This window comes from Hibiscus syriacus, unplaced genomic scaffold, assembly GCF_006381635.1.
Source record: "Hibiscus syriacus cultivar Baekdansim isolate YM2019G1 unplaced genomic scaffold, ASM638163v2 tig00116944_pilon, whole genome shotgun sequence".
NCBI lineage: Eukaryota > Viridiplantae > Streptophyta > Magnoliopsida > Malvales > Malvaceae > Hibiscus > Hibiscus syriacus.
In genome coordinates, this window is record NW_024063479.1 from 1,649,347 (window position 1) to 1,675,968 (window position 26,622).

At 35.2% G+C, this 26,622-nt stretch overlaps 5 protein-coding genes, 2 non-coding genes and 2 pseudogenes across 7 annotated transcripts; 3 read left to right on the forward strand and 6 right to left on the reverse strand.

The window, feature by feature from the left end:
- Positions 1-1,660: 1,660 nt before the first annotated feature.
- Positions 1,661-4,221, forward strand: LOC120188366. The gene is made up of 4 exons (XM_039191817.1): positions 1,661-2,318; positions 3,021-3,278; positions 3,372-3,463; positions 3,579-4,221. Exons 2-4 carry the CDS (start codon positions 3,234-3,236, stop codon positions 3,952-3,954), a joined length of 513 nt encoding a protein of 170 aa, XP_039047748.1. The 5' UTR covers positions 1,661-2,318; positions 3,021-3,233; the 3' UTR covers positions 3,955-4,221.
- Positions 4,222-7,152: 2,931 nt separating this feature from the next.
- LOC120188318 (ATP-dependent Clp protease proteolytic subunit-related protein 1, chloroplastic-like) lies at positions 7,153-10,451 on the reverse strand. Its single transcript, XM_039191773.1, has 9 exons — positions 10,136-10,451; positions 9,500-9,615; positions 9,180-9,383; positions 8,989-9,093; positions 8,791-8,853; positions 8,385-8,496; positions 7,950-8,011; positions 7,654-7,836; positions 7,153-7,444 (listed from the first exon to the last, which is right to left on the reverse strand). The coding sequence occupies exons 1-9, from the start codon at positions 10,356-10,358 to the stop codon at positions 7,361-7,363; spliced, it is 1,152 nt and encodes a 383-aa protein (XP_039047704.1). The 5' UTR covers positions 10,359-10,451; the 3' UTR covers positions 7,153-7,360.
- Positions 10,452-11,620: 1,169 nt separating this feature from the next.
- LOC120188473 lies at positions 11,621-13,875 on the forward strand (annotated as a pseudogene).
- A 1,067-nt stretch (positions 13,876-14,942) lies between these two features.
- LOC120188475 lies at positions 14,943-16,990 on the reverse strand (annotated as a pseudogene).
- A 1,523-nt stretch (positions 16,991-18,513) lies between these two features.
- Positions 18,514-19,580, reverse strand: LOC120188387 (40S ribosomal protein S29-like). Its single transcript, XM_039191835.1, has 3 exons — positions 19,431-19,580; positions 18,674-18,773; positions 18,514-18,531 (listed from the first exon to the last, which is right to left on the reverse strand). Exons 1-3 carry the CDS (start codon positions 19,490-19,492, stop codon positions 18,523-18,525), a joined length of 171 nt encoding a protein of 56 aa, XP_039047766.1. The 5' UTR covers positions 19,493-19,580; the 3' UTR covers positions 18,514-18,522.
- On the reverse strand, positions 19,058-19,142 carry LOC120188481. The gene has a single exon (XR_005522416.1). It is a non-coding gene; the product is annotated as a small nucleolar RNA snoR116 (small nucleolar RNA).
- LOC120188482 lies at positions 19,194-19,277 on the reverse strand. Its single transcript, XR_005522417.1, has one exon. It is a non-coding gene; the product is annotated as a small nucleolar RNA snoR117 (small nucleolar RNA).
- A 1,273-nt stretch (positions 19,581-20,853) lies between the features above and the next one.
- Positions 20,854-22,898, forward strand: LOC120188385 (probable polyamine transporter At3g19553). Its single transcript, XM_039191833.1, is given in 4 exon segments — positions 20,854-21,152; positions 21,155-21,196; positions 21,199-21,928; positions 22,278-22,898. Coding segments are annotated over 4 exon segments (1,476 nt in total). The 5' UTR covers positions 20,854-20,965; the 3' UTR covers positions 22,795-22,898.
- A 182-nt stretch (positions 22,899-23,080) lies between these two features.
- LOC120188386 (protein TRI1-like) lies at positions 23,081-25,117 on the reverse strand. The gene is made up of 2 exons (XM_039191834.1): positions 24,738-25,117; positions 23,081-23,413 (listed from the first exon to the last, which is right to left on the reverse strand). The coding sequence occupies exons 1-2, from the start codon at positions 25,029-25,031 to the stop codon at positions 23,297-23,299; spliced, it is 411 nt and encodes a 136-aa protein (XP_039047765.1). The 5' UTR covers positions 25,032-25,117; the 3' UTR covers positions 23,081-23,296.
- Between the last annotated feature and the right edge of the window lie 1,505 nt (positions 25,118-26,622).

Genomic DNA, 26,622 nt, shown 5'->3' on the forward strand with positions numbered 1-26,622 from the left:
GTCCTAAATTAGGTGGGGCAATATAATACTAAGTTTAGCGTTTCCATTGTCACTAATGGAACAACTCAACTTTCAAGACGATACGTTATTAAGAAGAATAGCTACAAATCGTATCGCGAACCTTCACATCTACATAATATCTTCATACTTTCTCTAAACTTAAGTTTTTTACTGATTAGATCTCAACGTAAAATTTTTAAACTAAACTAAACCGAAACCCGAATCATTAACTACAACATTAATATCTTAAAATCAATCTTCATTAATGCTCTATTATTTTGTTTCTATTTGGAGAAACACGTTCCTCTTAAGCAAGAAAGATAAGCACGTAATCATATGAAAAGTTCATTTTTAGATTATATTTTAAAAATGCATAGTGTTTTTTTTTAATTATTACATTTTGGTATTGGTCTGTTTTCTGACTTTGCTAAACCAACTAAAGAACACAATTTCTAAGTATCCTTCTCTTAGTAAGCTGGTAGTAATGTCATGGTTACCACTCGCTAATTATATAATTTAAAATCAAATTCATAGGTTATATTTAAATTTTAAATTCTCATATATTATATGCCTTTTATTTATAATTTTTATTAATGGTTTATTTTATATCTCTTGAGTTTTATAATATAATTTTAAGAATTCATACTCATAATATAAAATCTTACGTTTATTAAAATTATCGAACTTGATTATTGAGTAAAAAATATTTTATAATTCAGAGTTAATTATTTAAGGAGAAAAGGACACGTTGGATAAAGATAGAAGTGTGCACTCAATGAAGGGTGTATTCGAAGAGAGAAAAGGGACGATTTGCTGAGCCCACCAAGGCACGTCCAAATGGAATATCTTCGTATACCTTATGCTTTGAATTTACTAGTGGCTTGGGATTTGATTTTGGAATAATTAGAAGGATAAATATTAGGATCGATGATATTTGATTCAAGTGGTAAGTAGTTTGATACTATTTAAGTAGATTTCGAGTTTGAGATTTTGTAAATATAAAAAAATTTCGTTGTGAAACTCACCCACCAAAGTGATGTGTGCAATGCGAGTCAGTCTAGATTAGTCAGGATGAAATCTTGGAACTGAGAGGACAACTAAAAAGAATAAGGTTAAATATTAGGATCATCATCAGAATCAAACCTTATTAGGGATGAATTTTCGATAGAGTCGAGTTAAAAAAAAAGATAAGTTATTCGAGTTGACGAGTAATATTTTATAACCTAAACTTTATATAAAAAAAATTCGAGTTAGTATATTCAAGTCTAATTATCCTAGTTTTTATTTAAATTTAATTGTAAATATTTATAGTATTATTTAATTCAAATATAAACATGTTTCTACAACTATATGCAATATATACATATATTTCTTCAATTTTTTCTTATATATATTATGTAAAGTTAAGAAATTGAAATTAAATTTAAAAATTAATTTACTGATTATTAAAACTTCAAATTATTTAAGTTTTATTTTATGATTTGATTTAAATTTAAATTTCTTTTATATCAAATTAAAATATTTAATTTTCCGAGTCTTTTGCTCGCTCTTAATTCTTATTTTGCCTACTTACCGCTAAAAGTTAACTCTTCATTGCGGTTAACCAACCCTGAAACCAAGCATCCAAGAACACAAATCACAGCTTCTAAATCCCTGGAAAGAAAAATCAAACCTCAAATTATAACCATCACATTCCATTTCCTTTCTGAAATCCTGATTGCTTTTCAAAGAACCATGGAAAATCTGCAATCTGGAGTCATTTTGAATCTTCTTTCAACCATGGGTGTTCAAGAAAAAACAGTGATAAATCATTGTGAAGATCCTCCTCACAAGAGACCCGTCTTGTTACATATCATAAGCATAATCCCAGAGTTGTCAGACGGCGATCTTTTGCCTAATCGAGGCTTTGTCATCAAAGTATCGGATTCAACCCACGAAGTGTTTGTTTCTTTGCCTCAAGAACAAGACGAAATGATTCTAAAGAACAAGTTACATATCGGGCAGTTCATATATGTGCAGGAATTGAGTCAGCTTATCCAGTTCCGTTGCCTAAAGGGTTAAGGCCAATTCCAGGGAGACGTCCATTTGACAAGTATCCCAAAGATCTTGTTGGCATGGATATACTGGAGTGGCCATTGTTGGTGCAACAAAGAACTTAAAGGGCTTGATCTATGAGTCCTTGTAAGGCACCCTCAAGGGACCGAAGAGCAAGTATCGGGGGACTAAACTGTAGAACCAGGACTCATGGTCTTAACAATCAAGGCTTTGACGTGGGTTATTTAAGAAATAAACAGGGTTTACATAGTTCTAATTCTCATGTAAGTCTCATTTCTCGGTCCTTTATCTGTGCAACAATATTCTAAGTTTATCCCATAGCTAATATGGTTGAACTCGGGTGAATGTCGGATTTGGATATGTGTCCTATGTGGTATGTCCAATTTTTTTCGATGTTCGTCTTGTATTTATACACATATCTAATTATATATCAAATGGTTGAACTTGAGTGAGTGTCATATTTAGACATGTGTCCTGCATGATATGCACAATTTTTTGGATGTTTGTTATACACCTATCTAATTATATATCATATGGTTGAACTTGGGTGAGTGTCAGATTTAGACATGTTTCCTATATAGCATGCTCAATTTTTTTTTATGTTTGTCTTGTATTTATACACATATCTAAATATATATCATATGATTGAATTTGCGTGCGTGTCGGATTTGAACGTCCTACATAATATGTTCAATTTTTTCGAAATTTGTCTTGCATTTATGCACATATCTAACTATATGTCAAATAGTTAAACTCGGGTGAGTGTCAGATTTGGACAAGTGTCCTACATGTTATGCGTGATTTTTTTGTTTTTTTCTATGCTTTTCATATACACATCTAACCATATATCAAATGAATGTTTCAAGAAAAATGAACTTGCATGGAACAGATTTTGAGGTTCGGATAACATTCTTGTATCCCTTTCTTATACCAATAGGCCAATATATACTTTTCTAACTTTGCAGGCTTCATCAGTTGGGTCTGCTAGATTTTTCAGCTAACATGATGATAATTCAAACTCTAGATTAGGTATAAAAAAAGTTAGTCAATCCTCAAAACCAATTAAAAGTACAAGCAAAAGTTGGAACTCTTCATCAGGTAGAAGAACAAGTAAGGAGCCTTCGACTGAAGCAAGGAAAAGAGATTCATCCAATAGCAAAATATGGGAAGAAACTGAGATGTTATGGGATACCCTTCCGTCTTCTTTAGTCAAACTAGGGAAGGTATTCCCATTTTGCTTGAGTTGAGTTTTGTTTGCCCTTTATTTCACTTCCCCTGCCCTTAAAATCCCATAACTTTTGTTGACATATCTGCAGGAAGTACTAAGGCAAAGAGATGTCACTCTGCTGGCTGCTGTTGAAGCTTTGCAAAAGGCTGCTGCTACTGAGACATTGCTCAAGTGCTTAAGGTAAGGAAATGTACTCAATTTTCTTTAAGTATCCATATCCGAATATACGTTGAGAGTTGTACTCGAGTCTGCCATGGCAGGATATTTCATTAAATTCCTTTCATATTTCTTTCAGCAAGTTTTCGGAGCTTCGGTTGGCAAAAGAAGATGATCAACAGCCTTCAATTAACAAGTTCTTCAAGCTGCAAGACTACATGGCTCAGTGTAGAACAATCATTCAGTCATTAGCCAATATTAGTCCCCAAAGATTGACTGATTGTGATCTAATTAGTCCCAGTTCGACCAGGGAAGCACTAAAACCAGCCGTCAACCGATCGAGAAATGCAACCACATGGGTTAAAGCTGCTGTGGCATCTGATTTTGTCCCCCTCTCTACAAGTGGAACCAAAGGGGGTAAAATTGAAGCGAAAAACACGAAACAACCAGGTCAGATTATGATGCTGAAAGGTGGTTATACGATTCGAAGCAAAGAAGCAAAGGAGCAATGGTGAATTTCACAATGATTTGGTAGCTGAGAAGGAAAATATACCGAATTGGTTGAAGGGAAGTAGCTTGAATATAGCTAGAAACCTTGCAGTTGCATTGCAAGATGAATGTGAAGCATTGTTTTTAGCTTATATAGAGAATTATTTAGACAGTTCCGATAACGAATGCCTTTCAAAGGTACCTCATAGTCAGGACTCAGGTAGCTGAATCTGTGTGTCAGATCAAGAGATTGAATGATTGGTTAGATACGATGGAAAGTGATGGCAAATATCAATCAGGAGGTTTCGAATTCAAAGCATATGAAAGGGTGAGGAACAAAATATATGAAGTGATGTTGAAGCATGTTGAAAGAACTGCAATGGTTTTGGAAAATATGAATGCAATTTGCTGACGGTTGAAACTCTTCAGCTTGGCATCAAACTAACAGAAATCAACTAACCCAAGTACTTTTTTGTAATTGGCAAACATGTCAATTTAATATATTGTAGACACCCATTTTTCCGGGTTAAAAAAATATTATATTTATTATTTATTAGTATTATTATTAATATTATTATTATTATTAGTTTTATTAATGATAATTTTACATTTGGCAGGAATTAAAGCCCAACAGATTACAAAATACAACCCATCGGCAGCAGACATGGGAACCCGATCCAAACCCGGTTCAAGCTCGGTTCTAAACCGACCCAGTTGATAACCCAAAATTAATTAGGGTTTCATCTCAAGAAACCCTAATCGCCACCGCCAGTAATATTTCAGATTCCAGCCGAGCCACCGACGAGCCATTCAAGCCGAAGCCACCATCGTCACCATCTGAGCCATCACCGAAACCTGCCAAACAGCCACAGCCACCGAAAGTTCAATCAATAACCCAAAGTCAAAGACAACAAATCATCAACAATCGAGAGAAAATCAGAGAGGAGAGGAACTTGGGGAACAAAGAAAAAAAGAAAACCGAGAGATATAAACAGAAACAAGGAAAAAGAGAAGGAAAGTCACCGGAATCCCAAAGTCGAATAGATCTCTTTAGATCTGTGGCTTTTGAGGCATTTTTAAACAAAACCAAACTTAGATTCTTACAGAGGAGGTAGAGACGCTTCGAGTGGTGGTCTCCTCGCTCCCTTTAATCTACGGCGAACGGCGACGAACGACGGTTTTACGGCGGTCGGTGTGGTTGCTCCTCGCCGGTGTTTGAGAGCTTTTTAGAGCTCTCTCGTTTGCTCTCTCTTTCAAAACTGGAAACAAATAGGTAAGGGAGGTTTATTTTGGCTATTTGTTTCACATATATATATATATATATATAAACGACGCCGTTTCATAAGGGACTAGGGTTGTATTTTCGTGCGTGGGATAATTACTTTTTTGTTCCCTTTAATATTGTAATTTCATATTTATGCCATGAAATTAAATGGATTATCTTTATGTTTGATCTTCTTATTTTGGTTTATTTACCATGTTAAGTCCTCCATAAAGAGTATTGTTTTTGATTTGGCCATACTATATTATGCGTGTTTATTTTGACACTGTAAATTCTGTAATTTTAATTATTTTGATTTTAACATGTAATTTTAAAAATTTGTATTTTAGCCCTAAATATTATTTAGGTGGTTGTGGTTTAAATAGAGCTTGCAGATGTAAATATTTGATTTAATCAACTGGGATATTTTTTTTCTTTCTTAATTTGATTTCCATTGCGTGAGTTTAGATAAGCTTTGTCAAAGTTAGTTAGGCCACAAAGCACCTAACCACTGAAGACAAGAGAAGAGCTACTTTTAATTAAATAATTATTTGTTAATATAATACTAAAAGTTTGACAGAGGAAGGTTACCTCCTCATTTTTTTCAATAGATTCTGTTATTTACATTTATAGTGCTTGTATTTTCATCCCTATTTACATTTCAATGTTTTATGGTTTTATTTAAGTCAGGTCACCGTATTTAATTTTATTTATACTTAAGTAGTGAATGTTTATATTAGTTCATTTTAATCCCATTTGCTTTATTATTTTGTCTTTCTGTTGTTTATACATTTGTCTCGTGATTTTAATGTTTCATGTTTCAGTTCCCAAGTATGATATATTGGTCTTATTGCGTTCATGGGGTTGATAGTATTTGATATTTATATGTCTTTCATGATTATTGCTTTGCTTTTGATTCGTGACCTTAAGATTAATATTATTTAATTTAGTCAAGTGTTTATGGTTATTTATTTTTGGACTTTCATATTTGCACGGGTTGCATTTAAAGCTCATATTATAATAAAGTGTGCGTTGTAACTATTATATGTATATATATATATATAAGTTAAATTTATTAAGTATATTATATTATTTATTTTAGAAGTTTAGTATTTTATAAAGTTCTAAAATAGTAATTGCATTCTTTATGAAAATAGTTTTATTCATATTCGAAAATCTTCAAGAACAACGATTTGTAGAATGGGTGTGGAAAGCATCGCTTGATCGAAGTGGTTTAATCCGATACAACATTCGAACCAAATACGAACTTGAAATAAATCAATTTTATTTTGCTAATCAATTCGTTCTGTATTTTACTTTGAACAATGTAATGTATGTTTCTAAATCGCAATTTATATTATTGTACGCAAATGTCAATATTCATTTTCATTTTGATATGTGTCATTTAAAGATGGAATATTCTTTTAACAATGGAAATGGTTGAAATAGATTTTCCAACGAAGGATTGCAAATTTCAAGATTTTTTATTGAGTTAAAAGATTTTCTTTAAATAATTAATTCGAAGCTAATTAATCCAATTTTGATAAATGAATCATAATTTAACTTTATATTTGATTTATCATTTCTACCATTTACGATAATATGTAAGCAACACAATACTAATTTTAGGCGTTGTGGGGTGTTAATCCTTCCAATCGTGTAACCAACTCCCGAACTCATTTTAATCGAATCTTTGGTAAACGCATATCAACTTTTGTCTTAAAAAACGATTTTTCTTAAAATTATTTTTAAAAGATATTTTTAAGTATTCGACCTACCTAACTCAAAAGTTGATAACGACTCCTTTCAATTTTATCCAATTTAATTCAAAATCACCATTTTCCAAAATCAAAAGTCGTAACTATTTTTAGAACAATAAACTATTGTTCCACCTAAAAATGGTTATGACATATACAATTCAGATCATTTTTTGTTTAGATATTTTCGCATTCGAAATGCACAAATATATCAAAATCTTATATACCACGAATCATTAACCTATCAAAATTTATATAACGTAATATTATGATTACGATGCATGAAAACATAAAAACATTACAAATAAAAGTATTGCCAGATCATTCGTACGGCATGAAGGGAACTAAGGGTAGACATACAAAGGTTTTCACTTTATGTGTTGTACGGTTATGCCATGCTATCAAACTCTTAAATCACCTGAACCCGGACGGAGCCGCTTGTGGACCACCTGCAGATCTCCTCATTGCTTTTGATTGAGCAAGCATCTCATCATAATTCTGACCAAGAAACAATAGAAAAACAACTTAGTAAAAGGATGGCTATAGGTGCATGAAGTTCAAGGAAAAAAGCACAGCGAAAAACTATGTTATTCGGACTCTAGTATGAGTATGTGTCACAATAATCATGTCTGAATGAGCATTAGATATGAGTGTTAGATATAAGTACTAAGAACTCAGAACAAGTGAAATGGTAACAAAAACACTACCCGTTTCTCGAATGCAGCATCTCTTGAGTCGATTATCTTATCAGCAAGGCCATAGTCTATGGCTTCTTGCGCTTGGAAATATTTAGGACGCTGAATATCTTTCTCAATTTCTTCCTTGGTCTTCCCTGTGCCTTTTGCTACTAGCTCAATGTAGGACTCAGTGTTTGCATCAAGTTCCTTGGCCTGAAAATAACACACACACACACACACACACACATATATATATATATATCAGAAAAGAAGCTAAAATAAGCATGCAAATATACAAAGTATAAGGGGATAGAGAAAAAGAGCACCTTTATCCACATATCTATGACAGCCCCACTAGATCTGCTGACTTTAGGTAGATATAACTTAGCTGCAAGTATATAAAACATGAAAAAGGAGAACATGAACATCAATTACTACCATGACAAAAAAGGGAGCTTAAAAGTTTATATGGCCAGCAAACTCATGGCCCCTTTTGAAATTCAGAAGAAACATGGGCTCTAAAGTTGAAAAAGGAAATGATAAGATGGTCAAAATTTTGATCTTGCAACCCTATAGCAAAACATTTACTAGGCAGGTAAGTTTTGAAATTATGAACAAATGATTCTAAACAAGATAGTGAAAATCGAGTCGAGACTCATGGGTGGCATTGCCAACCTCAGACAGAGTAGGGGGAAAAAGAAAATATTTCTCAACATAATTTATTCTCGTCTTCAAAGTTACAAAGAGGAATTGAATCATACTGGATGAATTCGGCTGTACAGCACGATAACCCTTAGCTCCTTGAGATAGAAGCATTGCTGCTTGACCAAATGCCATGCCACAATTCACAGTGTAGAACTCTGATTTGCAGTACTTCGGGTATACAGAAATATAAAAGTGAAGGAGTTAAATTTAAATCAAATCCAACAGCTAAATAAGAATGATAATCCAAAGCAATAACAACTTATATCGAAAAACTATTTAACTGAGCTATTTCCCCTTAAATCATAACTAAAATGACAAACAGACACCATCATGATCCTTGTGTGGAACAAAACAAAAACCACTGCGCTTGTAAAATATTGAACTTCTTCAGAAGTTTGCCTCATTCAATGAAAGATAAATTCATAAATATCAACATAAATATTTTATTATCATGATACTCACAGCCATGGTGTCAACTATGGCATATGCCTCGGTTTCTGATCCAACGGTCTCCATCTTCTCATCCTATATAGTTCAGAAGCAATCAATCAACACGAATAGGTATGAAAACTTCCGGTATATGATTCTGATATGTCAGAAAGGAATAATGTTTCAAAGAAGTTGAGGGGACTGATCAAGAATTAGAAACATTCTTCTAACCTGTGTCCCAGATGAATTGATGTACAAGTATATAGGTTTCGTAGGGTTGTCATAATCTAACCACATTAGTTGAGCAACAATAAGCTCAGCCACTGCTGGTACAATCTACAGAAGAAAGATTAAAAGACACCATCAAATTAGAAATTAGCCACCACGCAGGATTATAGGCCAGATATGGAATGGAGACTTACCGGCATGCCAAGATAACATATCCGAGCATCTAAGAGCAACGAAGGCAAATCTGGTGGAGCAGTTCTAGGCCTTCCGGATCCTCTGGCCCCTCCACGATACATGCTTACACTCATACTATATTTAGAAGGACCTCTATCGTTAATGCTTGACATACTCCACATACCCCCATAATCCAAATAGTTTCTAGCAGATGAAATACTTTCCTGGAAAATGTCGGAAAAAATGTGTAAGTGCTAGGTTCTACGGTTAACACTAATTTTGTACATCAACCATCATCTGTGAACTGCGATTAAGAAAAGGGTTAAAGAAAGGAGCAAACCTCAGTAACAGTTTCAGATTGTCGACGGACGGGATTATCTTCGGTCATGAACATGTCCATTTGTGAAGGACTAAGACCATAAAGATATCCAGGTACATTTTTATAATTGTCCATCACTATACAACAATAAAAAAGTAACTTTTAGTCTTAACTTCAAATGAATTCCAGTCAAAGCAGCTTGTGATAATTTCATAACTCAAATAACGAATAAACCATCAAATCTCTTCAAATGAATCCAACTCAAAGCAGGTTGTGATAATTTCATAACTCAAATAACGAATAAACCATCAAAACTCCATCTAGAAGTAATAATATCACCTAATAAATACATGGATTAATTAAATCAGTTCAATATATTCATTTTCCAGGCTCCATGTTTATGACTGCAACAATATAAAAAGAAACTCCAACTAACACTTGCTATGTTCTTTAAACTAAAAGTAGAATTAAAACCATTGTTCCCAAATCCCAAAACCCTTTCTAAAAGAATCAACAATTGGGTTCAAAACGGAAGGTTTAAAAAGTAATTTAGGTCACTTAAAATCAATTTCAATATAATCAGTAGAGAATAGAAAAGAAACGCATAACAAAATTATGTTCTTAGCTTTAAAAAATATGGAAAAATAAAAAACTGACATCCATCTTTGAGATTTTGTTCTCTGAATTGCTTGGGGATATGGTCTATTGACTTAGCAAAGGCAGGTTTGAAGCATTTCTGAGCAGTGGGCTTTCGAGAACAGCGCTTTGTCAACGAGAAGAGCTTGGTGCCGGTGATGAAAGACGATTTAGAGGCTCCGATAAAGGTGCCCATCGCTTCTGAGTTTGGCGCTGTTAACGATAAGAGCTGCGAGGCCGCCATGAGAGAGGAGATGCGTCTGCTTCAAGTAAGCAAACTGTCGATGCTAACCAGAGAATGAAGTTTCAGGATTTTCCAGGAAATAAAAAAGTGAGTTTAATCACATAATTTATTTGAATAAAATCCTCTTAGCCCTAAATTCCGAGAATCCATTTCCACGTAGAGCCCAAATGTTATTGGGATCAGTGAATTTAGGGTTTAGATAACGGCCCACCCCAATTTAGTTCTAGGGCTTTGGATAAATGCAAGATAAAAAATAATTATAAATTCCATCCCTCTATTTTATAAAAAAAATAAATAAAGAATAAACGTCAATTTGTAATGATATAGTCATCGTACTTTACGAAAACCGATAAGTAAGCCTAATAAAAATTCAAATGATAAGATAAAACTTATCAAATCGATGGTTAAATTTGTTTTCATTTCATCCGATATTATCAAATATTCATCCTTACTTCAAAATAATTTATTTCGAATTGAAAATTTAAAAAATCTATCGATAAAAAATTAAAAAATCTAAAAATAACGATAATTAATTTCCTCGTTGCGGATAATTCACTAAGAGATAAAAGATTGATCACATAATGTATTTTATTTTCATGGATGAGAATCGAACCCGATTAATACTTAACTCGACTCGAAAAAATTCAATTCTAGTCTAGATATAAAATAGAACTTGAATAACTCAAAATTTTTAGTAATTAGATGATTGTTTTCAAATTTGAGTTGAATCCCTCAGCTCAGCAAGATATATGTATATCACATGTAAAAAAATATGAAAAGATGTATATGTATATGATTATAAAAAATCATTTAGATTGGAATTAAATAGTATCATAGCATTATAAATATTTATAATTAATTTTAAATAAAAACTCAAATAATTGGACTCGAAAAAATAAAAATAAAATTTTCGGTTATAACGCATTACTTTCTGTGTATACTCACCCTAATCACAACATCTCATGATTTAAGAATATATTAGTAGTTTGAGGAAGCTTTGTATTAGGCGTAACTACAACCAGCTAAACATATACCTTTACTTATATTTTACACATTACTCTTATCATCATGCAATTGGCTTCCCAGTGAATCTCATGCACCCAGATTTGCAAAGCTCTTCCAGCGTCGTTTTCTTCATCCACTAAGCTTGAACCCGAGCCTTGTTTAAAGGACGTCGAGTTCCTCGCCACTCGATCCACCGGACGTCGGTCTAAAATCGATACTTGCTGTCTATGGTTTTGGTGGTTTCACAGTGAAGGGATATGAAGTTTATGAAGCTTAGATCAAAGCCAGATACGTTTCGGAGCGATGGCAAGAATGTAAGGTGAGATCTCTCGGACCCTTGTTTGCAATCTATGATTCGATACGTTCTACTTATTTCGAAGCCAAAGAAATTTTGAAAGATCGTGATGTGAGTATTGAATATGAATACGACATGTATGAACTTTGAACAGATATGATGGTTTTAAGCTTGTATACCCATGTTCAGATTTGTAGCAAGTGAGCTAGCGACTGACATCATTATTATTGTTGGGGATGTTATGTTTTATTTACACAAGGTACGAATTTTCTTCAAGTTCGGATGAATTTTCATCTATGATCAAGTGTCAAGTATTGTGTACCGTCGTTATTCGGAGTCGAATGTATATCCGATACGAGTATATTCGCAAAAAATCATGAATGAAAGTATGTATGCAGTTTCCTCTTCTGTCAAGAAGTGTCAGCTTACTAAAGCTGATTGCAGATGGAAACGAAGAAACCGGCGATGAAATTCAGATTTCCGACATCCCCAGAGGTCCAGCTTCCTTCGAGATATGTGTCAAATTTTGTTATGGGATTGCCATCACCCTTAACGCTTACAACGTTATTGCCGCTCGTTGTGCAGCCGAGTACTTAGGAATGCACGAGACCATTGAAAAAGGGAACCTGATATACAAGATAGATGTCTTCCTCAACTCGACCATCTTCCACAGCTGGAAGGATTCCATCATCGTTCTTCAAACTGCTAAATCTGTGTTACCATTACCAGAAGAATCGATGCTGGTCGGTCTTTGCATCGATGCTATAGCTGCCAAGGCTTGCTTCGATGTATCCAAAGTTGATTGGTCCTACACTTATAACCAGAGGAGGCTCCCGGATGAGAGCAGTAACAGTATTGGAAGTCGACCTGTGTCGAAAGACTGGTGGGTCGAAGATTTGTGTAAACTTGAGATCGATCTGTATAAGTGTATTATGATGAAGATTAAAACCAAAGGAATACTATCACATGAAGTGATTGGAGAAGCATTGAAAGCTTATTCATACATAAGATTGCCAGGCTTTAGTAAGGGTGTTATCTATTCGAGAGATGTTGTGAAATATCGATCAACGGTTGATACAATCATCTTGTTGTTGCCTGCAGAGAGAGGAAGTGTATCATGCAGTTTCTTGCTGAAGTTGTTGAAAGCAGCCATCATCATTGACTCGGGAGAGATGGCTACCGAACTGCTGGTCCACCAAATCGGACGGCACCTGAAGGAGGCTTCCGTGAACGATCTTTTGATACGAACAGCAGAAGGGGAAGATGAAATGTATGATGTTGATGTGGTGCAGAAAATAGTACAAGAGTTTCTGATGCAAGATCAGAATTCCGAATTCGAGTTGGAAGAAAACGAGATCCCAGAAATAAAAAGACCTGGAATTTTGACAGATCCTTCCAAGATGATGGTGGCAAAATAGATAGATGCATACCTTGCTGAAATTTCCAAGGATCCCAGCTTACCATTGTCAAAGTTCGTAGACCTTGCTGAAATGGCTTCCGGCATCTCTCAGTCGAATCATGATCAGCTTTATCGAGCCATTGACGTGTGTCTTAAGGTGAGAATCTTACCAAAACCCCATCAATTTCGATGAACATCAATGAACTTTTTGAACTAGTCAATGTCTGAGGTTCATGCTGTTCCAACTCTTTATTTCACTTTTAGTACCCGAATCTGATACTCATATCCGACATTGGCATTTCGATACAAACATACATGTGGACATATACCCTTATCTGACACCGACTCCCGAGTCCGAGTAACGTAGACAAAGGCAAACCAACTCTAAGTGTATTCTATTTCCATGCAGGAACACCCAGTGTTAAGCAAAAGTGAGAGAACAAGAATATGCAAGTTAATCAACTGCAATAAACTATCAGTCGATGCACGTATGCATGTGATTCGAAACGAGACTCCTGTCGCTTGTAGTTATGCAGGTTCTGTTTTTCGATCAGGTCCGGGCTGCTGCTTCATTGGGAAGTAACACTCGCAAAGACCGGAAGGGTCAAAAGAAGGGGTCTCATGGGAGCACAATGGCAGCACCAACCAACCCTGAGGAAGATCGGGATGCACCGGCAACATCCGATGAGCTCAACGGTGCCTTAATATTCGGCAATGGTGCCATTACTAAAGTGAAAAGCTTGCTGAAGTCGAAGAAGATATTTAAGAGGGTCTGGTCAAGCAAAGGAAGCCATTGTCAGATTAGTTGTTCAGATTGATCGGAAACTCTTGGTTCAGCTAAAATGGAAGAATGTAAACTCAAGAGCTTAGGTCTTGTGTTAATTTAGCAAAATTAAGCATATTTGTTTTGCTTATGGAAGATGTGTATCTACCTATATATATATGGCTTAATACCACTTTGGCCCCTGTACTTTACCCAGATTTTCAGTTTGACCCCTATATTTTTAGGGTATTTTTGCATTTTTATGATTTTATTTGAATTTTTTGCCTTTTCAAGAATTTTTGTGCTATGTCATCTTTTTTTTAAGACAGGATAAAGTGCTTGATAAAATGATAGTTCAAGAGCCAAACTAGGGATTTGGGTAAAGTACAGGGGTCATAAGTGATATTAAGCCAAACTTAGATGATGAATCAAAGTAGGCCAATAAATCATGATAATGGGTTACCGAAACTGCTAAAATGAGAAGCCAAACCTGGCTAGATTCAGTCAGCTCTTGTTTTTGTCCATCGCCGCCTCGACCCATCAGAAAAAAAACGAGAGCTTTCGGGTGGAATGTTAGCATTTCGGGTGAGTAGTCAAACAAGATCAGTTCAATACATGATTTACTTGCATTCTATGTGAACTCAAGCTACAGTCTTTAACCTGATGAAAAGATTGATTCTAATATGCCATATGAGCAGATAATATCTTGGGAAATTAAAGAAAATGCAGTACTTTTGCCTGAATGGCTGCTAAGGCGGATAGGAAGTCGTTACATTGTTCGAGCAAAACCGTTTCTTTCATGGTCTCGCTCGAGAGTTTGGCCACTAGAGAATTCATTTCCTCGGCCTGCAACGGATAAACCAAGTTCGGATAATTCGGTAGATTATGTGTTAGATTAACAATCTTTTACCTTTGACGATAGCGTGCAAATTGAGGATACAATTGCCTGCATCACGTCACCCGCCGAACTAACAGCATTCTTCAGATTTTTGATATCTGCATAAGAGAATGACGGAAGGGAAGAGGAGCAAGAGCAGCACATTAAACCTCACCGATAGCTATGAAACTGAACCAAGAACAGATCATATACCGAAAAGCAAGGGGGGAAAAGGAAGAAACTCACTACTGCTTCTTTAAAGCTTCACTTGCTCCCAGCAAAGAACTAGCGTGGTCTCTTTCGACGAGCGTCCATGCCTCTAAATGAGCTATCTGCACATGAATTACGTGTACCGTATGATTACTATGAAGAAGGCAAAACTCCGTGTGGACTATGAAGAACCGATTCGATACTTAATAAATGCAATGGAAGTTTCAAATCTTACTTGTCCCTTCAGGATGGAAGTTAGTTTCAATTTTTGACTCAGCAATAGCATCTTGATTCTCATTAGCGTGACCAAGTGCCGCAGTTCCAATGTTTTCACCCGAGCACTCCACAGGTATTTCTGATGCAAAACGGAGCGAAATCGGTTTCAGGCATACCAGACATATTAGAGACCATAATGTTAAACCTCAGGTCAGATGTATTGTTGTCTAGACCTAGTTTGTTTTCATATCGAACCGACTATTATTCAAGAACAACGAGATGGACAGGCAGGGAATTCATACCTCTACACTCAGCTTCTGTGTCATGAAAGTGGCATCCGCCTTTGCATTTGTGAATCTCCATTGCAAGTACCGGTTATAAAGAAGCCTCGAGACGTGAGCATCGACTATCTGATCCTCCCCGTTCTTTCCTATCTGAATATCAATGGAAAAGCTCGGATTCAAAGGAGTATTGATAGAATTATCAATCATCTGATCACCAGCTGCATTTCTCACCCGAGCAGAACTTAGCCCCCTCGACGGAGTTGAAGCTGAAGGTATCCAAAGCTTACTAGGAGAAGCAGGTCTTGTCCACAAAGAAGACATAGCACCATCAGTAGAAAACCTTGTTGACTGAATAAACTTAGCCGAACCACCAATTCTAGAGCCAGGGCTAGCACAAAAAGCCGAACCTGGGGCCTGCAACCGCCTTAACCGACTGTTAGTTCCCGCCAAAACCTTGCAGACACTCCAATATTCCGAGGCACACTCCTCCCTTTCAGAAGACCACTTCCTCCACATTCTTGGATACCAGAATTGGTGCTCCAGGAGGACACACTATCAGTATCGGATGCAGTGAGGTCGCTAGCAACGGCATTCGGCTTTAGCTTATTATCTTCTTTTAACATCTCAGCAGGACCTCCAAAATATAAACTCAACCTCTTAGCACTAGGACCAACAAAAGGAACACTCCTACTACTACTCTCATCAAGCATTGCACGAGATTGAAACACCTTACTATCACAGTCATAATCCAAACTCCTGGACAACGAATTTGAACCCGATTTCCCTTTCCGGGTTTTCACCGGATCCAAAGGCTTCAAGTTCTCCCCAAGATCACTCACGGGGCTAGCTCGACGCCTTTCAGGAATAGCTTTCCTAATCAAACTAGAACCCTCTTGAGCTTTTATCTTACTAATGGGAAGCTAAAAGGCCTCACCTTGAAACGAAACGGATAAGCTTCTCCTTGAAGTAATAATCATCTTGTTAGCAGCAGGCAATTCTACAGCATTAATATTGTTTCCTTGTGACAATTGACCCCCCGGCCGCCTCCGGTCGACCGATCGAGACAGTTTCGGAAGCGATGACACGGTCATCGGAGCCGGTTTTGAAGCAGAACTTGACTTTGCTGTTGCCGCGGAAGAAGGAGACAAATAACTCGAACAAACTTGTTTGCCTTCGAGTTTTCTAATAACAGTGGAGCCATTACTCTTTCTTGTTCTTCAACTGAGCGGGAAAATGCAGCCACCACTATCAGAGACTGCAAACGAATCTACTACCTCCTTTACATTGCCAAAGAAAATATGTGTATTTAGCAGCAATGGGTCTTCGTTTTCATGGCTGAAAACCGCTAAACAAATAAGACGAGTGATTTTACAGGTGAATGTTAGAAAACCCAGAAAGGGTTTCTAAAAGATTCTGCATTTTACATCAACAAAAACGAAAACCTCACTGGTTTTCACAGGTAAAGTAAGATTTTGGGAGAAAATAGAAAGATTCAGCTGGGTTTTTTCAGTTCTGGATTTTTGTGAATCTTTGGAAGGAAGTTGGTTGATTAATAATACATTTTTTTACCGATGAATCCTTCAAATTTTACCAATTTAAATATTTAATCTGAGACTTAATGATCTCTATAATGGAAATATCATGGCATGAACAAGATAGAACCCACATAACCAACTGACAGATTCATTAACAGAAAATTAGAACTTTTTGGCAGTTGAAACTTAGCAGCTATTTTTACTTGAAAAATACTCCATAAATTTGATTGGTTTTGAAAGGACGACACCCACTATCACTATGTTTTGTTTAATATGGGTTATCAGTTAGATCACTTTCTTTCTAAATTAATCACTAATATTCTTTTTATTTATCGACCAATTCGAATCAAATATTGTGTAAGTTCAAAAATGCACTCAATTAAGGATGATAATTGGATCTGAATCTAACGGATTCAGATTAAGTCAGGTTCCATACATAATAAAATCAGATCAAATTCAATTTTTAGATAAAATTTTTTAGTATAACATAATCTTCTTTTATATATTATAATATATTTGAAGATAGTTGTTATAATACTCATCTCTATATTTTTTTTTTCAATTAGATCTTTATATATTGAATCAAAATAATATATATGTGTGTCGGTCAAATGCAAATTTTTACCTAAAAGATTAAATCAAGTTTCGGAATGAATCTCCCTAAATTCGGATCAATTTCAGATAAAGAGAGCTTCAAGTATGCTTCTTAAATTAGATTAGATTGACCAAAAATCCAACTCAACTCAACTAATTATCGTCGAACTTAAATTATATTTAAAAAATTTAAACTCACTTATTTAACATGATTCAAATCTCGACAATCTACATCTGTCTTACTCTATTTTCTCTCATTTTTCTTCTTTTCAACAAATATTGTGATTATTCTTTAAATTGCAGTTTCTTAGGATCTGGGGGGGAGGAAATTAGGAAAAGATACTTAAAGATTTTTCAACATATTATAAATGTTCTTTCAGCTGAGAATTTTCTACCTTTCAAAAATGGACCAAGATGAACAAACACCAGCAAATTTGAAAATTGCGTCTTGAAAATCATCATTGAGACCATATCATAGTAAGAATTTCCCCAGAAATTTGTGGTTCGACTAGGACACTATTAAAGGAAGAATTTTGGTATGTGGTGGCAGCTTGCTGCTTTCGGATAAATAAAATGCATTTATCCGGGGGGGGGGGGAAGGAAGAATTTTGGCCTGAATTTTCCTTTTTACAACAAAAATTAACAAATCATGTTAGTAAGGGTTTGTATAATATTTTAAGCTGAGCAGATAACATTTTAGGTTGAAAATCATGTTAAATTAACCTTAAATTAGACAGACATAGCAAAAATACCCCAGAATCAAACATGACAATGAGAATAAACAAGCTTCACTATCTCATCACAGTACAAAGGCGATTATAGCCAACTAACAACAAGATAACTGATGAAAACAGGATGATTACTTAATTGAGAAACAAAACTTTTAAGGTCTCAAACTTAAACTCAACAAGGATAAGCACATTATCTTAAAAAGATCCTTCAATTTCAAAAGCCTGTTCTTCATTGCCCATGTTAAAGTTCGTTCTTCAGCGGTACTGCACAGGGTAAAAAATGACACGAATGTTACAATACTGCTCATACAAAAGAAAAGAATATGAAGAGATTGAGATCAAGTCATCAAGATAACGCTAATGATTAACAGTTGAAAGTGTAATCAATTGGGTGACATTGTTATACCTTGATGAATCCAATTTCCTTGGCATTGCTACGGAAGCATTGTCTGCAACACATGAGTCCATACTTCCTGATAATGGCATGAGGATTTCCACACACTCGGCTACAAAAAAAAAAAGTACTTTGTAACATGATAATACACCATAAAATCATTTAACAAAGACAAACAACATGGTGGCAATGGGAATACAGATTGGAAACTTTAGATTTGGATCTTATTTGTTATATGAATTGGGAGAATGAAAATAATTAATTAAGTTAAGTTCATAAGTTTCAAATACAAGGTACAAACCATTAATTTTTGAGAGAATACATCAATGAATGTAGCAGATTGAGCTGAAATTTTGAGATTAAGTAGCAGATTAATCAGTAAAAAAAAGATCTAATAGGCTCAGACGACAGAAATATATGATTACATCAATGAGGCAAGGCTCTCAGAGTTTGATGGTATACTTTTCCGTCATCACAGCCTTAAATAATCATACAAACAGCAGAAAAAAATACATGGATTCATATCAAATTGATGCCTCAGAATCAAAACTTTGAGAGAATACATCAGAGAAATAAATCTCAGATGGTACGGACAAATGTTTGAACATCATAGGCAATCAGAATCAGAATATAATAACAAAACGTAATTGAAATCGAGTATATCGAGAGAGAGAAATAGAATCCTCTGTATGAAAGTTGATAACAGTGGTGATTTATTTGAAATTTATAAGCAATCGAATAATGGATAGCCGAGAGAAGATAAAATTACCAGGCGCGAGAGCCAGGGCCATAGGTCTTGGGGTGAGAGTTCCAGACGTTGGAATGACCCATGATTGACTAAAGACGATGGCCGCCCTCTGATGAAATCTCTGCTTAAGCTAAAAGAGTCTCGACTTCACAGCTAATTTGTTAACCTAGTTTTCCAAGTTAGGGTATTTACAGAAGTATCTAAAAACCCTATATTTTGATTTGTCGGGGTTGGGCCAAAAAATGGCCCAATTACTATTGGACCTCTCTTAGAGAGGTGATATCTCGCTATTATTTTCGTCAGTCGAATTTTAAAGTCTTTAGAATTTTTCAAAATGTCCGGAGTTTATATCCTTCGATCAGTTATAACCTCTTACACGATTACTAACAAATTCATGTCATTTACCGGCTAAATCTACTATTTGAAACATGCAAATAACCATCATCACCCTAAATGTGATATCAATATTAAAAGTTTATATATAAATCATCATGTAAGGTTGGACAAAGAAGAGAAGACACTTTTTCACTTTCGCTGGATCTCTCTCTTTCTCGACAATTCATCATCTTTTTCGACTAATTTATTTTCTTTTTCTCATCCACTGAATAATTATATGTGGTTCTGTATCTAAACCAAATGAGATGAAACATCAAAATTTATCGCAATCTTTTTCTCATTACTCCCATTAAAAGATTAAATTTATATTCTAAACTAATATAATCGGATCACATCAAAATCTATTAAATTTAACATTGGTGGATCTAAAAGTGTTCGATTATCTAGATTTGAAATTTTGAGAGAAGAAATAACACCGGACTTTGTATAAAGTTAAAAAAAAATCAGAGATTTTTACATATATTTAAAACGATATTAAAAAGTTAACAACCATATAACTTAAAAATACAAATTCCAACTTTTAATAATCAAATTACAAAATTTATAATTCAGCCATCAAAACAAAAACACATGTAGTTTACCCCCAATATATATCATAAACACCTACTATTAGCAAATAATAGACCTTTTAATCATTGATGGCATTGCTGTGCTCACAAGCAGCCATTTGGCCATTTCGTATTGGCAGGCCGAGATCTCTGAAAGTCATCAAGTATAAGAGTTTGGTTTTAATAACCCCGCGTTTGAACCATACACGTCTCCATGTGAGATTCATAAACATTGACCCTTTTTTTTTATTGTATTTATCTCTGTGCACAATACAACAGTATGATTCTGTCAATAAATTTGTATATATCGTTTCTGGGCTTATCATATTCAATTCTGAGTTCACCCCACCATCTGCAACAAAGCGTGGGATAATGGAACACCTAAAAGAATCATCGAAGATCTGAAAAAACATTTACTTTTTCAAAGTTTTTTCAAGGAAGACCCAGTGTTTGTAATCCATTGAAGAGGAAGAAAAACTGGTCTGTTTTTTTTTTTTTTTGTTTTTCATGAACAAAATTCATTCCTTTTTATGTTTGTCCATTTGGGGTTTTCTTAAAGTTGCTAACTTTGAACCAAAAAGGTGTTTTTTTAGGGATTGATTGAAACTGTGGATGGGTGAAGAGGAAGGGATAAAGCACAGTTTTGTCAAAGACAGTCCTAAACTAACAGTTATTCCACTAATTGCTTTGATATTCTATGAGGTATCTGGGGGTCCTTTTGGCATAGAAGATTCAGTGAGGGCGGGAGGTGGCCCTCTTTTGTCATTGCTTGGTTTCATGATATTCCCTTTGATTTGGAGCATCCAGAGGCTCTAATCACAGCGGAATTATCCACAACCTTCCCTCAAATGGAGGTTATGTTACTTGGATATCGGCAGCTTTTGGTCCCTTTTGGGGTTTCCAAGAAGGTTTATGGAAATGGTTTAGTGGTGTAATGGACAATGCTTTATACCCTGTGTTGTTCCTTGATTACTTGAAGCATTCATTTCCAGTATTTAACCACTTGGCTGCTAGGGTTCCAGCTCTTTTAGGCATCACAGTTTCACTAACATATTTGAACTATAGAGGGCTACACATTGTGGGGTTTTCAGCTGTTTCCCTTGCTGCCTTCTCACTTTTCCCTTTCCTTGTAATGGGGATCATTTCAATACCTAGGTTAAAGCCTAGGCAATGGCTTGTTGTGGACTTTGAGAGGGTGGATTGGAGGGGTTACTTCAATAGTATGTTTTGGAATCTGAATTATTGGGACAAGGCGAGTACGCTGGCCGGGGAGGTCAAGAATCCGAGCAAGACATTCCCCAAGGCACTTCTCGGGGCGGTGATTTTGGTGGTTTTGTCGTACTTGATTCCGCTTCTTGCCGGGACGGGGTCTTTGAGTTCTTCTTATAGTGAATGGACTGATGGGTATTTTGCTGAAGTTGGGATGTTGATAGGAGGTTTTTGGCTCAAATGGTGGATTCAAGCAGCTGCTGCAATGTCTAATTTAGGGTTGTTTGAAGCTGAGATGAGTGCAGATGCTTTCCAACTGCTTGGAATGAGTGAAATGGGAATGCTCCCAACCATCTTTGGTTCAAGGTAAGTTGTCTAATTTTTGCTTCCTTGTATGATTAAAGATTGAATGCAACTCTGCCATGGAAGTCACATTAGTCGAATTCGAGTGTAAGTGTTTCAAACTTGAATATGGGTTTATGGACGGAGAGACTGTTTCAGCGGGGGGGGGGGGAAGCTCCATTGGACCAAATTGGTTCGAAATCTATAGGACATTTCAAGTATATATCAGATTTGAATACTTTAAGAAAAACGAAGAGTTAGATTAGATGTTTGGAACTTTTGAAACAACCTACTTTTTAAATGATTTATTGTTCACTAACATGATTACAAACTATTCCATGAACACGTTCTTTACAAACTCCATCTTTTGTAGGTCAAAATATGGGACACCAACTGTCAGCATCTTGTTCTCGGCCACTGGAGTCATTTTCTTGTCATGGATGAGCTTCCAAGAGATTCTGGAATTCCTCAACTTCCTCTACTCGATCGGAATGCTTCTCGAATTCGCTGCATTCATAAAACTGAGAATCAAAAAGCCAGATCTTCATAGGCCTTACAGGGTCCCTTTGCAAACATTTGGTGCAACAATGCTTTGCCTGCCCCCTGCTCTTTTGCTTGTTCTTGTCATGTGCCTAGCTTCTGTAAAAACATTCATCGTGAGCGGTATAGTTATCATCATCGGGATCTTGATGTACCCTGTGTTAGTTCATGCAAAAAATAGGAAATGGACTCACTTTGATGACACAGAACATCAAGTATTGCCTTTAGATAATCCGGACGTGGCCCGACCAAGCCTGGAATTTTCGGATGAAGCCTCAGCTAGTCTTCTTCCGGTTCTAGACCAAGAAGTCTCCCAAACTTTACCTGATGAAGCTCTAAAGTTAGAGTAGGATCTCCTTTTTATACTTCCTGTACTACAATTCATGGTATGTAATAATGCATATTCTCATCAATGGAATGCACACAACAATACCAAATGAATCTAAATTCATGTGCAAAGAACAGACAACAGAAAGGGTTCGTTGTCCTTCAAACTTATGTAAGTTTTATATTTGATAGACAATTTGGATAAAGTCTCGGAAGCTTCTTATGCAGTGACATAAAAAGATAAGGTGTTGACGGGATGCCATGCCATTTTGTACACAAAACATGTAATATTATCATCAGGAGCCGCATAATTTAACACAGGTAATCGGTTTTCGTAAAACATAATATTTGCATAAAACAATATATACTCCTATACACAAGTAGTAATGCTAGAAACACAGTTAATTGTTTTACGGCGAAAAGCATGGTGTTCTTCTGCATCCTCAACAAAGAAAATGGCATACACCCCCTATAAACATAGGCTGTTTCTTGTTCTGCAAACTTGACTCTTCATTTAGGATTTCATCAAAGAAAGTGAGGAGTAATCAACCCAGCGATTTCGAGAAACCCGACGCGATCTTTCCCTCCAAATATCTTCTTCAGCTTCTCATCGCAATTTATGATCTTCTTGTTTTCAGGGTCCTAAAGGAATGGCCGGAAGCAAAGAAAGAAGCTAGTGAGTTACATAATATATACATCAATTAACAGAGGATAAAGAAACAAGAACATCAAACCCCAGAATCTAAAGTTAGCAATACTTCAAAGTTTTACATGCATCACTCGCGAAGTTATTGAGTTTAGATCAGCTTAATTACAAGTGTCAAAGCATACGTACACAAAACACTACTTAATCATAAATCAGTTTTTGTGCCATCAGATTCCGACAAAGGCTTATAGGCATTTACAGCAATTAACAGAGGATGAATAAACAAGAAGGTCAAATCCCGGAAGCTAAAAGTTCACTATACCGTTCATTTACAACCAAAGTTAACTAATCACTTGCAATGTTATCCAAGTTGAGGTCAGCCTAATTTCAAATTGTAGCGTATCTCAAGCGTACATACACATTTCTCAAGAAGATGAAAGTAATATGAGTACATAATTTCTATAGCAATTAACAGAGGACAAAGAAACAAGAAAATCAAACCCCCGGAAGCTGAAGTTATGGGAATCGGTCGCAAAGTTATCTAGCATGAATCGGCTCGATTACAAATGCCGATGTGTCTGGAAGAATAAGCCACTTGCAATGTTATCCAAGTTGAGGTCAGCCTAATTTCAAATTCTAGCGTATCTCAAAGCGTACATACACATTTCTCAAGAAGATGAAAGTAATATGAGTACATAATTTCTATAGCAATTAACAGAGGACAAAGAAACAAGAAGATCAAACCCCCGGAAGCTGAAGTTATGGGAATCGGTCGCAAAGTTATCTAGCATGAATCGGCTCGATTACAAATGCCGATGTGTCTGGAAGCATAAGCACACTTGAATCATTTCTCGAGCCGAAAAAGGAAAGGTATTCAAGCCCTCAGCTTCTAACAAAGGTTCATTGGTAGAAGTCCAAACTCGAACTGGATAACCAAACTTGCATAACTTTTACAGGACAATAAGATGACTAAAGGCAGCCAACACCCTTGAACTCTTGCCAAAATAACTCATAACAATGAACCCCAAAGTGCATTCAAATCAAAGAAATCAAGCATTTATCTTCATCAACATCAAATGCACAAACTATAAAAGAAACCCACAGTTCAAAATTTACTAAATCTTCAAAAAAATTGGATACCAAACGGAAATCGGGTTAGAATCTCTAAATAATCGAAATGAAAATAAGAAATAGTGATAAAAGTAAAACTCATTCAAACCCTTCACAAATTAACAACAACCAAGCAACGGCCATATCAAAACAGAGGAACCCATTATAAGAAACACAGTTAAAAGATGGGGGGAAAGAAAAGGAATGGACCTGAAGATTGTTCTCTCTAATGTAAGCCCAGATCAGCTTAACAGCTTTAGTTCGGGGAATTTCAGGGACTCCAACGACAGCCTCCATCTCAGGCGACACGCGGCGCGGCTTCATGATTCCACGTGGAGGTCGGGAGCCGGTTTCAGGCTCAGAAGCAGTGGCATGAGTCACGGTTCGTACCATGCGTAATTTAGTTGGAAGGAGACTCGTTGAAGAAGAAGAAGAAGAGTTTGCTGAGAACGATGCCGTTTGAGGCGAGATAAAAGTGAAGACAATGGCCGAAGAAACCGCCATTTTCTTTATCTTCCTTCTGGTTTTTGTTTGGAAGAAATGGATTTTGTGTTATCCTCTTGTATTTGGAGTACGTGAAAGCAGACGAGGACGAAGAGTCCATACTCCATATAAGAATTTGTTTGGTTTAACTACACTAGAGATCCCAAACTATCATCTATGTTTTAAACTGATATAAAACTACAAATTTGTATTAAGCACCTCAATATTTTTAAAAAAATTAAGTAGCAAATGTTTTTGATATTTTTAATTAGACCCCAAAACTTTTTAAAAATTATTAAGGTCTCCAAATAAATTTAAAATTTTAATTAGACTTGAACTTTTTGAAAATTCTCATTAAAACTTTTAAATTGCACCATTCACGTATGAGCCACCAAGTCAGCAATACAAAGCACCAAGTCAACTGTATTACACTCTTCTTTGTAGGGATGTACAAAAATATCCGACATGCCGATCCGAATCTAAAAAAAATTGAGTAATTTTTTAAAAAAAGTTATCCAATCGGGTCGGGCCCGGATCACAAAATTTAGTTTTTTCATGTACCCGAGTACCTGGTTAGTTTATATATATAATCCAATTACGAAACCATTAACATGATAATTTGTATAAATATTGATATTATTTGTAATTAGATTAAGTTTTGATAGTTTAGTAATCGGATTATGACTATCAAATATGATATTAATTTAATTGGATTAATTTGTAATTGGATTATAATTGGATTAAATTTTGATAGTCTAGGTAATTAAAGTCTAAGTAATTAAATTATATAAATGGGTTGAGATTATAATTTACTATCATAATTGGACTAAGTTTTGATAGTTTAGTAATTGGATGTTAACGACTAACATAATTCATATTTACCCTAGTTTGTCATGAATTTTTATGTTTTCTTTATATTATGGATTATTAAATTTTATATTTCGAACTTTTAAATTTTATGTTTGAATGTTGGAGTATGTAATTCGAAGTTTTAAACATTTAAATTTGTGTATATTTTTTTAAATTAATAATTTTAAAATGAAAAAAAAATAGGTACTCGCAAAATCCAGGTACCTTGTAATATCCGGATCGGGACATGAGTCGACAAATCAACTACCAGAAGATCCGGGTACCCGTCACTACCGGTACCCTTGAACACCCCTACTTCTTCGAGTAATGTCTATTAGTTTCATCTTTCTCGTTTGAGTGAAAATATTAATCTTAGAAGACAATATCAATTTTTATAATTATATCGATCATGACTAAATCGTTTTTAAAATAATAATTTTATCATAATACAGTAAATTTATTTATTATAATTATTGTTGATGTTTTGTTTTATAATATTATGTACCAACCGTAACTACAAAAATATCAAAAAGAAAAAGTAAATAATAAAAAACATTAAATTCAATCAATCTTGGTCCCTCAAAAAAAAATAAAGCATATGGTCCAAACCACCTCGTCTTGTCATTTTTAATCATTTTCTCCAATAATTGATTAGTAAAGAAAAAAAAACCAAGCATGCAATGTTAGATACACTATATATACTGATATAAAAAAATAAAGTAATTGAATCAAAATTTATTTGACACGTGCACGAATTAAATGA